Genomic DNA, 14,284 nt, shown 5'->3' on the forward strand with positions numbered 1-14,284 from the left:
CAATCAAGCCCCTAGTGCTGGAACAACTATTTGTCATTGTAAGGAATGTGGCAGACCACTTCCTTTGCTGGAGAAAGCACTCCCACATTTTGGGACGCTTGGTAGCCCTGCTCATCCATTATTAAATTATTTTTGACATCATTGATTTCTACACTGGTAAGTTAAGATTTTCACAACCTGTTCTAAAACACCCTAGAATTGATCAAAAACCACCACCACCCAAAAAACCGCTATGATTCCGCTATTATGAAGGGCGGAAAATTCATGAAAAAATGGAAAAAAATCTGCCCGCCGGGCAAATTCGGCGTTGTACGAGGATTCGCGGCAGAAAACGCAATCCTCGTCAACTTTAGTCCGAGGCTAATTAGCGCTACGAGTTGGGCCTAGGGAGGGAGGGAAAACACAAAATATTTTTCCCCCAAAAAATCACGAAACATTCACAAGACCCTTTTCCAGTGAATCGCTGCCAAAGAATTTAAAAATAAACTTTAACGTACCTTTTTTTTCAGGGTTTCATACCTACCGCCGTTCCAAGGGTTGCTCTGACTGGTTTCTCCTCGGCATTTTTTTTTCCCCCATCTACGGCTCACCGCTGTGACCAAACTCGGGTAGAAGTGGTTTTTTGAGTGTTGCACGCCGGCGATCTGCTCCCCAGCGGTATTTCAAAACTTTGTGAAATTCCCGCCGGGTAGTTTTCCACCCAAACCGAAGAAATGCCACCGAAAAACAGCCGGAAGGCTGATGAAATTCCAGCCCACGTAACGGTTTTTGATGACACTCTTACCTCATCCATGTCAATGACATACCTTGTACAGAATTCCAAGTTTCGTCACAAATTGTTGAAATTATTAGAATTGCACGAGATTTGCAACAAAAACAGAAAACTTTATAAATTGGTCCCTTAAAGTCATCCAGATAAACATGTTACTGACACTGGTCTCAAACTTTTCAACACTTATTTGAAATAGAGCTTATAATTAGGACATGCAAAATACTGGAAACCAATGCATTGTCTATTCATATTTGGATCAGTTACTGAAATTAACTGTTGAAAACATTTCACCAATGGAAAAATAGCTGTCCATTACATTGTTGCACTTCAGCACCATTCTGAGCCGCTTTCCAAAAACTATACCATGGGCAATTTTACTACATTTAATTCTGAAATATGTCTGCAGTTCCTAAGTAAATATAATTTGCACAGTGGTGTGGTTTCCCAGTAGTCTGCCGGCGATTAAGTTCCTGTAATCTTGCAGTGATGATATTATAAATTTCATTCTTTAGTAAGGATGTCATTTCACATTACTTACCTGGAATCTTTTTACTGTTGATTTTTCATGAGCGAAGGGAAAAACAGACTTGAATAGTCAGCAGCACAATTAATGACAATTTAAATTTATTGAATTGAATAATATTGCTAGAAATTCAGATAGAAATGAATGTTGGTGCTATTAGTGGATTCATGCTTAATTCAGATTATGACATTTCTCTGTCTACCAGACTGTTTCCATTGACTTTTCATTAGTATAGTTTAGTTTTGAGATGTGTCCAGTCTATGTTATGAACAGTGTATCATCCGTTTTTACATGAGCAATATGAGATCTACTAGTGTATATACATATATTTATATATATATATATATATATATAAAAAAAGATGGCAGGAATGTGTTTAAAGCTACAACATATTATTGGTTTTGGATGACTATAAATTGCATAAGCTTAAATCTCTTGAATTGTGACATCATCTGAACTCCCTCATTGTATTTTCTCAAAGTGACAGACGCTAGCCATCTGCTATTCTTTATAAAGTGGTGACATTTGTCTGCAGTATACGGAGAAGTGTATCCCAGTGCTACTGCTGCTCATATCAAATGGTACAATGTGTTTACTATTATTCAACTGTCTCAATATTTGAACCCTATACCTCTTTACAATCCATACAAACTTTACGCACATCTGTTTAGGTAAAGATAATTATCGTAAAGATGAAAAATATCAAAGGGTACAAGAAAAAGCAGAGAAAGTGAATTAAAGTAGTTATCTTTGATGTGAGTATAAAGCAAAATACTGCAGACACTGAAAAACAAAAACAGAAACTGCTGGAAACACTCAGCATTTGTGGAGAAAACAGGCACATTAACGTTTTGCCTATGGTCCCTTCTTCTACATTGCAAAAAATGTTTTCAAATTTACATTGTGCTCCATGCAATAACACAAATCAAATCTGATTAATAAGCCTCAAGCTTCTTCCACGCTATTTATAGTGTAATCGGCAACCCAGTGTGTATTAATATCCAATATTTTACATTATGTGCTCTCATATATGTGTTATGGGGCTTACGATGATGTTGTTAGAAGTTAGATGCAACTAAAATATCTATGGTCATGCGAACGAAATTGTGACGCCAATTTAGATGATTGTATTGGAGCCTGAGACAAGTACAAGTTAATGTACAAGTTGTGTTTCACTGGAACTGCTTAAGTTTTGTTTTGCTGGAAATTAAACATGATATAAGAGATTCTAGCCTTGGGAGCACAGGGCCAGATGAGATAAGGGGAACGGCAGTCCTCAAGGCCATGATTGGTCAATTACAGAAAGCATGTATAATGGTTGTGAGGACCCCGGATAGGTAGGAGGTAACATAAGGGTTGGCTTTTTTCCATGGCTTAAACAAAGAACTTGACATACCATTGGGCACCTTGTCTTAACTTTTGAGGTTAAATGGTCTTGACAATTTTCTACCCCAAGACCATCCTTGAAAAGGGTATAAAAGAAAGACCTGAAAAGTCCTTAGCACAGACGGTGGAGTGAAGAGTTTCCAAGAGTGGTTCGATGGTCTAACACACAAATGGCTCTTTAACAATGGCTGAATGCAGACCGGGAGCTGTACTGGGCATGCACGCCCAGAGCAATCACGTCAAAAACTTCCTTTTTTTGTCGCGCGTGCGCAGAAGGCGGGGGGGCATCGTTATTTCACCGCAGACATTAGGCTCCACCGAAGCTACAGGACAGGCCAAGATCTGGAGGCCAGTGCAAAATGTGTCAGGACCTTAGTCAAGCAGTTAGTATAAGTAATATTTTCATTTATTCAATGGAATTTCAATTGTAAATGTGACCATCTGTATATATCCCACCCAGCAGAAAGACACCCTCTCCAAAAAGTTATATTTTCATCTTTGCAGAGGAAGGTGGCACACAACAAACAGGAAAGAAATCAAACAGGAGGAGGTCCAGCAAATCTGCAGCCACTGACATCCTTGGAAGAGAGGGTCGCTACTTTGATGGGTTCTGCCTGAAGAAAAGCAACCACACTCGAGGGAGAGGGTAAGTCCTGCAAATTCCTCAGTGTGGCTTTGCTAAATGTTAAGTACTGCGCAGGCTAGCCATGCTTCGGTTCATGGGGATGTCTCCATCAGCTACGCTTCGGTTGATGCTGTCTTGTATTCAACCAGCATTGTAACCCATGTATAATCTGACCTAAGTTGTACACTGTGAGAACAATGACCACTAGGTGGTGAACTTGTGGGAGACACTCCTAACCTGGACCTTCAAATATAAAAGGGGAAGCTCTACCCACTTTCATCACTATCAGTGGCGTCCTGGTGTACGAACTGTATATGTGCTCCACATGAACTCGCTGAACTTCAGCTTCCAGCGATTTCCCCCAGCGTTCTGCAGGTATTTTGCTCATCTCTGCAAATCTCTGCAAACTCCAGCTGAGTGTGTGCCTCCATCATGAGCTGTTGTTGGAAACAAAAGGTCCCTTGCCAGTCGATTGTCCCTGACTGCCCCTGTGACTGTCCTTGAGTGCGGCATTAACAGGTGTTGATGGCCCCATTACTGGCCGCATTGTCCCTTGCAATGGCGTGAATTGCCGTTCAGCTTGCCATTGTCTCTGTCAAACTCCCCCTCTGAGTTTGACTACATGTTGGGGCATGCCTGATTGCCCTTGTCTGCCTGGAGAACTGAGTGCTGCTTTAACAATGTTGAATCTCTGTCCCAACCATTCCTTAACACAGTACCTCTCGTCTGTTCTGCTAGTGGCCATGCTCGCGTGGTTTAAATGCCAGTTTCTCGTCGCCATTGATACATCCTTACTATACAGTATAAATGCACACGAGGCCCATGCTTGAGAGAAGGTCAGTCTGTGACCTGTCCTTTATTCCTTAGCACTCAAGTGATGAAAGTGGGTGGAGATTCCCCTTTTATACCTGAAGGTCCAGGTTAGGAGTGTCTCCCACAAGTTTACCACCTAGTGGTCATTGTTCTCACAGTGTACAACTTAGGTCAGATTATACATGGGTTACAATGCTGGTTGAATACATGACAGATGCAATGTGCTCTCATTCATTGTGGTCCTTCAAATCAGCCTGCTGCCTGTGCTGTATGAGCCTAGTAATGCCACCCACCCTGTCCTCTCCTCTGCTGCTAACCATTTGTCTGTTCTGTTATATTTTGCAGCACTTGAGGCCAACCCTGGGTGCAGAAGAAGATTCAGACGCAGATGAGCCTGAAGAGGAGAACATCTTCCAATCCTACCTTCCAGACCAAGAGCATGGGGGTGAAGGGGAGGAGGAGGTGATGGATGAAGCCCCCACTGTTATACTCACTTTGGATGAGGTGCAGGTGTTGCCCATTGAGGTGCCAGCACCTTCCGAGTGGTACGAGTGTTGGGACATTCCATGGTTTCCCACAGTCCGAGGCTGGGGATTGCAGTGGGGTGCAGTGAGGCACACCCAGGGCCCCATCGTCTGAGACTGCGGGTCCCAGCGAGGCACACCCAGGGTGAGATGGGGGAATGAGAGCTCAACAGCACTCTCCTGAGGTTCAGGATCTAACACCCGGGGTTCAGATGATGGCAATGAGTGCGGAGAGCATTGACCTTACGCGATCACTCCTGGACACCATCAGTGGGGTGGGTAATGACGTATCGGGACTGTCGGGAGAAGTAACAACACTCTCACAAGACATGGGAACACTGTCTGGGAACATGAGGGAGGGAATGTCTCAGGCAGCGGACACAATGTTGGTGCACATGAGGGAGGGAAATGTTGCAGGTAGCTGATACACTGTTGGGGCACATGAGGGAGGGAATGTCAGAGTTAGTTGCTGCAATAAGGGAACATGCCCAGACCCCACGTCCATTGACAGAATCAATGCCACTCCCACTCCAATCCCCAGACCAGCCTCTGAAGAGGCCCAAGCCGGGCCTTCCACATTACCGCCTGGCCACGCCCCCCCCCCCCCCCCACTCCCAACATCAAGAAATGCGCATTACCCGAGATGTTTGAATGAATAAGCTTGGTACCAACCCAAGAAACCACCGCCTCCGGGCAGGGGTAGAGTCAACAAGGCCAAGCGCAGCAGGCAGTCTTAGAATAAGGTGGAGGAGAGATGGGTGCAGCCTTTCTTTGCTGCTGTTGGTGTTGTTATTATTATTATTGTTGTTACTGTTGTAACTGTTCTCAAATTAAAAATTTTTGTAAGTTGTGTAAATTTACAAGTTTAAAAGTTTGTAAATGATGTTAAAGTTTGTAAGTGATCTTATCTGAAAACTGAAACTAATTTTCATAAATATATTCTCTAAGTACAAAAAATTAGTTTAAGTACAAACAAATGTTTGATAAACTTTTGAATAAAATATATTTTAAATTATAACTGAATCATTTAAATTATTTGTTCCATTAACACAACACAACATTACGAAACAGGTCCAAACAGTAAACATGGTCCATGTGGAATAGTTGCGCTGAGCCTTCAGGCAGCAAAGTGTTCACGGATGAGCTGCTGGCGCAAGGCTCGAGCAATCGTTAAAGGGGCACGACGGCCCGCCCTACTCCGCCATTGTGCTCCAGGTTCAGGTAGTTTCATGGCTTCCTCGTCCTCCTCCTCCTCCTCCTCATCATCTGCATCTTCCTCCTCATCATCAGCCACTCTCACCTCAGGTGGGTCTTCTACTACCAGTTGCTGCTGCCTCATGATGGCTAAGTTATGCAACATGCAGCACACAACAGTGAACTGACCGAAAATCTCAGGGGAGTATTGTAAGTAGCGTCCAGAATGGTCCAGGCATCGGAAACGCTGCTTCAAGATGCCAATGGTCCTCTCTATTATTCTGCACGTCACAATGTGTGACATGTTGTATTCCCAGTCAGCTTCCATCCGGGTTATGCTTGGGGACGTCATGAGCCAAGTGGCGAGGCCATATTCGTTGTCTCCCAGTAGCCAGCTCTGCCCTTCTGGCTGCTGCTGAAACATGGCAGATATAGCGCTCTCACGTAGGATGAACGCATCATGGGTGCTCCCAGGGAATCTTGCATCAACTGACAATCAATGCAGCCCTGTACCTTTGGGAAGCCAGCAATCCTGGAGAAGCCTACAGCCCTTTCACGCATTGCCTGGGCGGTCATGGGGAAATTTAGGCATTCCTCCGGGCATATAGTGCAGCAGTCACCTGCCGAATGCAGATATGTGTTGCATGTTGTGAAATGGCACACACATCCCCAGTTGTGGCCTGGAATGATCCAGATGCATAGAATGAAAGTGCAGTTGTAACCTTTACTTCAACTGACAAAGCAGTCTTCCTGACACTTCTAGGTTGCAGGTCTGTTTTTACTAACTCACAGATCTCGGTTACTACTGCTTTGCAGAAGCGCAGCCTTCTCACACAGTCTGTATCACTCAGGTGCAGGTATGAATGCCTGTCTCGACATACCCAACGTGGGTAAGGCCTCCTGCCCATCATCCTACATGCTCTGAGGTTCCTCATGCAATGACGTCGAATCAATCGTCTCCTCCACAGCAACATCAGGCAGAAGGCTTGCACGAGGTATGGCATTGTCAATATTAAATTGCACCTTTGCAAGAAGCTCAAAACGGCAGGCAGGACAAGCTTCTTTGTTGTCTCTCTCCCCAAGGTCTATGGCCCAGTATGGACCACACCCAGGTCTGAGCGTGCGCAATGGGCTTGCTTAGATCAGGAAACTCCCCCCACACCGGGCTTCATTTGATGCTGCTTGTTGCATAGTCAAAGGGTTCTCATCCCTTTGGTTCAGCTTCCACACACACGCCCCCCCCCCTCTCCTCTCCCCCCCCCCCCAGCCAGCCCCCGGGCTTCTTTTGAAGCCAAGCCCTGAGCCCCTGTGCCCTGGTGAGACCCCGATTCTACCGGCTGGTGCTCCGACCCTCGAGCCCGGTGAGGAGACGTTCAGTGGTGGCTTGGCACTTTTTTAAAAATCCAAAATTAAAGAATTGCATGCAACTTCCATTTTCTGTGTTTTCAGTTAGAAAAAATTTAAGCTTGATGATGCATATTTATTTAGTGTGTTCTTGACTCCCTCCAAAACTTCGCATGAAAACAATGGCATCTTTCTGTGACGATTTTTTGATGTGCGCTGGTTTTTTTTGAGAGTGGTCACATACGCCGTCCTAGGAAAAATGTAAGTTGGCCAAACTTGCAACTGGCGCAGACATCAGGTTACACCCGCTATGTCACAAAAAAAAACTAACCTAAAAAAATCGTAACTAACTGAGTTACACTGGCACAAAATCTTTGTGGAAACTTAAATTTTTAAAATTTAGGCCAAAAAAAGCAGCGCATGCCAAAAAAACAGAATTGAGCCTAATATACCCACCATATTGGTTTGCACTCGATCCTGATTATTTGAAAGACCAGAGATGTGTATTTTTTATCAAACAGGATGTCTGGGAGCAGAATAGAAGATAGTTTTGAAAATTAATTTTTGCAATAAACCTTCAAGTATCAAATATATTCTCGGCTAATTGATTATTGTCAATTATCTAATTTCTTAACACAGAGAAAGCATTTTCTCAGATCTAAGAACTTTAAAGAGATCGAGAACTTACCAAGTTGATGACTCTGGAACTGCATGATACCTTCAGAACAAATCCTGATAATGATGACAAAGTTGTTACTTTCAAACATTCATAAGAACATAAGAAATAGGAGCAGGAGTAGGCCATACAGCCCCTCGAGCCTGCTCCGCCATTCAATAAGATCAAGGCCGATCTGATCATGGACTCAGCTCCACTTCCCCGCCCGCTCCCCATAACCCCTTATCCCTTGAAAAATTCCGATTTTTGATAAACTTATTTTTAGTTTAGAACTTATTCTCAGGAAATATGTGACGAATAATTCCGATTTTTTGATGGCAATGTTGCATGTCCAACTTTCACCATCTAAAGCTGAATAAGCAATAGTGCTTTGTTTTTTCCAACTTGAGTTGGAAAAATTAACATGAAGTGCATCAGAATGGTCACCTGCACTGTTTAGTCCATCAGTAAGATTCTTGCAATGCACAAAAATATATTTATTCCTTATGCTTACACAATAAAAAAGCTCTCCGCGTTTAAACTTCTAATAGCTATCTGTAATTCATCCATGTGTTAAAGAAAGTTATTCACAAAACAACCAAGCTGTCAGCGATCAATATAAGATTTAAATTAGCCAGTGGAAACGGTCCTTCCAGTCACAACCATGATAAAACTGAACTAAAGATTTTTGCTTTCAGAAGATGTCTTGGGGAAGGGTTGGGTGGCGGGGGGCGGGGGGTGGGGGGTGGGGGGGTGATTTTTATCTGGAGCACACATGAAGTGGTTAGTGCGGACATTTTCTACACCCACCAGTGTTCAATGAGCACATATGCAATGGGGGTTGAAGGGCAAGAATCTGGCAGCTGCTCAGTTGAGCCAAGCCTGAAGTCAAGCCCTGAAAGGGTTGGGGGTGGGGACAGGTAGAGACACAAAAATCACTTTAAAAAAATCTGTAAAAACAGCGTTTTCGGAGCATGCAATCCCTTTAATGAACTTTCCCAAATTAAATAATTTAATAAGTCTCTCATCTGTTTCTGTGGGGTGGGGGCGGGGTGACCTAGTCGGCCATTTTCAAGACCTGTCTGGAAACCCTGTCAGGTGGGCCGCAGGCAGCTATTTTTTTTTCAATTTTCTACAGCCGAATGCAGTAAACAGGGCAGGCAGCAGTTAAAAGTTGCCTTTCTTGTTTTTTCTAATATTATATCGTTATGTTGCAAGTCCTTAATCTGTATAGTTTGCCTGACTTTTCTTCCTATCTTCTGATGCATTTAACCCCTCCCTAAAAGATTATTCACATTTATTTATTTATGCTTACAAATGATATAAACAGATTCATGTTGGAAACAGTGTCTGTTTGAATATTTGTGCACCATCAATATTGGAACAATGGATCCCAGGTGTCCATACTCAGTTAATCATCTCTCTCAACCAATGAGGAAAGTAAATAGAGAGTAGCAGAAATTAGATACTCAAAGAATGTAATTTAGGGGTAACTACTATTGTGGTAACTATTCCCTTATTGCAGTTATTGCTGGCTGGAACAGCAACTATAAAGTCAGTTGAAGCACCCAGAAAAAAATAACGGCCCTGAAATTCAGACGTCCCGGGACCTGTACAAAGTTTCTGCGGACCCGGGATGCATCGGAAAAGCCGGGTTTCAGCGCGCAATGCGCATGCACTGAAAACCGGCTTTTCCGATCTGTCAAGTTTCTGGCTTGACAGATCTCACGCATATCAAGAGCGAGGACATTGCAGGGCAAGATTTCCGATATTTATGAATAGCTTGCCCTGCAAATGTCCTTTAAAATCTTGCACCTGAAATAGCCTACTTTTACAGGCGCAAGTGTCTAAAAATACACAGAAATATTAAAATTAAATTAAATAAACATTAAAATGAAAACATACTTTATTGTTAAAAACCCTCCCCACTATGGTAAGTTTATTTTAAGGTATCTTTAAAAAAAAGTCGGGAAAATATTATTTTTTATAAGAACTTTAATTTAAATGATTCTTAAATATATAGTGTATTTTTCTATTTTTTTATTGATTTTTTATGAGTTTGGGGGGGTTTCTCATTCATAATAATGGGAACTCCAACCGAGTAGTTCCCATTATTATGAATGAGAAAATACTGTACCTTGATTGGCTGCCCAGAGCCATGTGACTACAGTTCCAGGCCTGCTCACGTCCTGACCTGCACGTGCTCTGATGCGTAGGAGTGAAGGCCTCAGGCTCGGAAGTTCGAGCGGGCGCAGCAGCAACAGGTAAGTGCACAGTTTTTTACCTTTTTTCTTTAGTTTGCCCAAGGGATTTCAGGCCCAATAGATTCCTAATTCAGCAGAGTAAAAGGAAATGGACCCCGCCGAGCCAAGAAAGAGCTGAAAACTGTCAGACTGAGGCCTGCATAAGGACTTAAATGACACGAATAAGCTAGATGAATGTTTCCTATGCTACATTCTATAAGCTAAATAAAACTAAACAGTGATTTCCAGAGATAAAATCTTCCTTTAGTTTGTTTTTATAAGGTGGTAGTGAAGGCGAGTGTGTTTTGATTGTAACTAGTGTTCTGTTGCAGTATAAATAAATGCTGTAAAATGAATAGAAAATTGCAGTTACTACTCACCACATTCCAGAGGAAGTTATTGCCACTTCCCCAGGTGAATATTCTGCACCCATAAAATAACAAGGACAATCATTCCTGTAAAAGTCAATTACATAATTTCAAACTTTGTTTTCACAATACACTCATCAAAATTACATATGTTTATGCCTTATGTCTTAAATAATAAGAAAATCACAATAATATCTTTTAAAAAGTTAGATTTCATTATCCACGACAGTGGACATGTAGTTCGTTTGATAACTGGGACCAGTAGAGCAAGAGTTCAAAAAAATGCATTTACAGTTTTGATAGAAATAATGCTGAGAGGAATCTTGCTGCTTTGTTTATGGTGTTGCGAGCACGGAGACAATAAGAAATATTCTATTCTTCTTTCAGAACTTATTATAGGTGTTTGACCTTCCTTAGTAAGTGCAGTACTGAAATTGGGAGAGAACCTTGTTACAACAAATAGTTTATAACAAGTTGCCACCATATGTTTAGTAAATGATATGAATAGTCAGCTAATGTTAGGCGATTAAAATCAATATTCAGAATCTTAGTGCACCAATTTTCTGCTGGAGCTGTATGTCTGGTTCTTCTATTTATAAATGTAACTGCTGATGAGCCTGTGTTAAAACGCAGTGGAATAAAAACCAAATCGCTATTGCAATCACTACTAAGTGCAGAAGCTTCTTTTTGCAGCCTCTTCCTTTAATTGGCATAGCTTAGGGAAGAGAAAAATAGTTTGCATGTAAGGGAACCTTAGATTCACTAGCACAATACAAATCCATTAAAATATTTTAGTAACTTATGTGGAAGTGAACAGAAGGGTTTTAGAATGCCAGAGAAAATTTCATGCAAAATAAGATCAAGGAAACTGTATGAACTAAACATTCCACTTTAAATTACTGTTTAAAAAATAGTTTAATTTTTTTTTTTGAAATTCGTAGCCAATCGTTCCAATTCTTTGTCAAATCACAAACGCCAGAGGTCACCTTGCACACGCAAGTGGATCACTCTGCGCCAATGCTCTTAGCCAAAAGGCCTAGAGCCACTGCACCGTTCCTGGAAGTACTGCAATACCAGGTTCGTGCCATGGAGGTGGATGGGTCAGGTCCCCCACACACCTCCGTGGAGGTGGATGGGTCAAGCCACCCCACCCACCTCCTGTTTCCAAAAAAGAAAGCATATACCTTCCTGATCCAGGGAGAACCACCCGGAGGTCATGGTGGCTACTCCCCTGTCAGGTCAATTTAAATTACTGTTTAAAAAATAGTTTAAATTTTTTTTTTTTTTTTTTTTTAAATTCGTAGCCAATCGTTCCAATTCTTTGTCAAATCACAAACGCCAGAGGTCACCTTGCACATGCCAAGGATCACTCTGCGCCAATGCTCTTAGCCAAAAGGCCTAGAGCCACTGCACCGTTCCTGGAAGTACTGCAATACCAGGTTCGTGCCATGGAGGTGGATGGGTCATAACAGGCAAACAATGGCCTCAGTGAAGATGGCACTTTTGCTTAACCCAGACTGAAAGTTGTGAACACCTTTTTTCCAGAAACATTTTAGTATCAATGGCCCCAAGTTTCCATATGATTTGCTCCTGATTATTAGGAGCAACTGGTGTAGAACGGAATATCTTAGAAATCGGAATTCTCGTCATTTAGTTTGCTCCCGTTCTAGTCAGTTAGAACAGTTTCACTTTGGAACAGAATTTTTTTTTCAAAAGGGGGCGTGTCCGGCCACTTACGCCTGATTTCAAAGTTTCGTGAGTGAAAATTTACTCCAAACTAACTTAGAATGGAGTAAGTGAAGATTTTTGTATGCTCGAAAAAACCTTGTCTACACTTTAGAAAATCAGGCGTAGGTTACAAATCAGGCGTAGGGAATGGGAGAGGGTGTTTAAAGGGAAGTTTACAAACATTAAACACTTCAGTTTTACAAATAAAGAGCCATCATCAATAATAAATGATAAATACATCAATAAATCAACCAATAAATCAATCAAAAAAAATTAATAAGAAATAATTTTTTTTTTAAATCAATAAATAAAACATTTTCTACTTACCGACTGCAGCACCGGGAGCCTTCCAACAGCGTGCTGGGATGTCCCCCTCAGTGTGTCTCTGTCAGTGTCTCTATCTCTCTGTCTGTCTGTGTGTCTCTCATTCTCTGTCTGTCAGTGTCTGTGTTTCTGACAGCGAGGGGAGAGGGAGAGAGGGAGGGAAGGGGGAGAAGGGGGAGGGAAGGGGGAGAAGGGAGGGATGGGGAGAAGGGGGAGGGATGGGGAGAAGGGAGGAAGGATGGGGGAGAAGGGGGGAGGGATGGGGGAGAAGGGGGGAGGGATGGGGAGAAGGGGGAGAAAGGAGATGGGGGGAAGGAGATGGGGGGGGAGAAAGGAGATGGGAGGGGAAAGGAGATGGAGATTGGGGGGAGAGAAGGAGATTGGGGGGAGAGAAGGAGATTGGGGGGAGAAGGAGATTGGGGGGAGAAGGAGATTGGTGGGGGGGCGGAAGTAGATTGGGGGGGGGGAGAAGGGGAACGGACGCTGAACGGGCCAGGCCCAAGACTTCGGGCAGGGCCCGTCCCCAGCACCAGATTTACAGGTAGGTGGCATTGGGTCGGGTCGGGGGGGGGTGGTGGGAGGGAGGTCGGTTCGGTTCGGGTCGGGGGGAGGGAGGGAGAGAGAGGTCAGGTCGGGGGGAGGGAGGTCAGGTCGGATCCAGTCCGGAGGCTGGGGGGGGGGAGCGGGTGTCGGGTCCGGTCCGCGGGGGGCGGGGGCGGGGAGTGGGTGTCGGGTCCGGTCCGGAGGAGGGGGGGGGCGGGAGCAGGTGTCTGGTCCGTTCTGGGGGCGTGGGCGGGGGGCAGGAAGCGGGAGTCGAGTCGGGTCGGGAGGAAGCAGGAGCTGGCCGTGGGAGGAGCCTTAATCATGCAGCCCCAGTGAGGCCATTCGGCCAGGGCTAGGGGCTGCGTGCTTCCAGCCGCTCCCACACAGTTTCGGGCGCCTGGAGCTACTGCACTTGCGTGCCCACTGTAGTGCGCATGTGCAGAGGTCCCGGCACTGTTTTCAGCGCAGGGACCTGGCTCCGCCCCCTACAGCTCGTGCTGCGCTGCGCCGAGGGCCAGAGGACCTGCAGGGAGGTGGAGAATACGGAGGATTTTTTTAGGCGCACTTTGTGGCGTGAAAAACGGGCGTCCGGGTCGGGACTGCGCCGTTCTAGGCGCGGCTCGAAACTTGGGCCCATTGCATGCAACTTATATTATGCTGTGAAGGGGCTGATTGCCAGAGTGTATGATAAAGTAAATATTTGCTAGAAACTTTTTCTAACTTCTAAACTATATTAAGGTTGTTTTAAAAAGTGGCCCGCAAATGGCAATAATACCCATAGTTCAGCTATAAGCGCAATTTCAATAAATTTAGAGTCAACTTTGGTAATTATTTGGTGGATTATTGGAGTAAGTAGTTTGATGTATTTTGACAAAGCCTACAATTTTCTAAATCAGTAGTGAAATTTGCTGTGCAAATACCTCATTTTGGTTTTGAAAGTCCCAGAGCAAGTGACTGTGCTACTTTTTGAGCAGATCTGAATGATAAGTCACTTCCCCAGCCTTGGTGTAGTGTCACCTATCCCCAAAATAATCATTACCTTCTATATTCTATGTTTTTTCTAGAGATGTCTATAACCATGAATTGAAGTAAACAGCATTCATAGTTATCATAGTTAAACTATTGTGAACATGAAGAAAGTTTGGAAACTCACTGAAATTAATAGGACTAGGATAAATTTTACTGTGAGAGATTTTCTGTTAGTCATTAGAAAATGCACTCTGCTATTTAAGTTTCACAACA

At 43.5% G+C, this 14,284-nt stretch overlaps 1 protein-coding gene across 1 annotated transcript in view; it reads right to left on the reverse strand.

The window, feature by feature from the left end:
- otog (otogelin) overlaps positions 1–14,284 on the reverse strand; it is a 350,354-nt gene that overhangs the window by 261,369 nt on the left and 74,701 nt on the right. The window contains exons 18-19 of the mRNA XM_070898763.1: positions 10,460–10,534; positions 7,870–7,913 (exon numbers count right to left, since the gene is read on the reverse strand). Of these exons, the coding sequence (XP_070754864.1) occupies positions 7,870–7,913; positions 10,460–10,534 (119 nt within the window). The remainder of the gene's footprint in view (positions 1–7,869; positions 7,914–10,459; positions 10,535–14,284) is intronic.

Source organism: Pristiophorus japonicus, chromosome 14 (genome assembly GCF_044704955.1).
Source record: "Pristiophorus japonicus isolate sPriJap1 chromosome 14, sPriJap1.hap1, whole genome shotgun sequence".
Taxonomy (NCBI): domain Eukaryota; kingdom Metazoa; phylum Chordata; class Chondrichthyes; family Pristiophoridae; genus Pristiophorus; species Pristiophorus japonicus.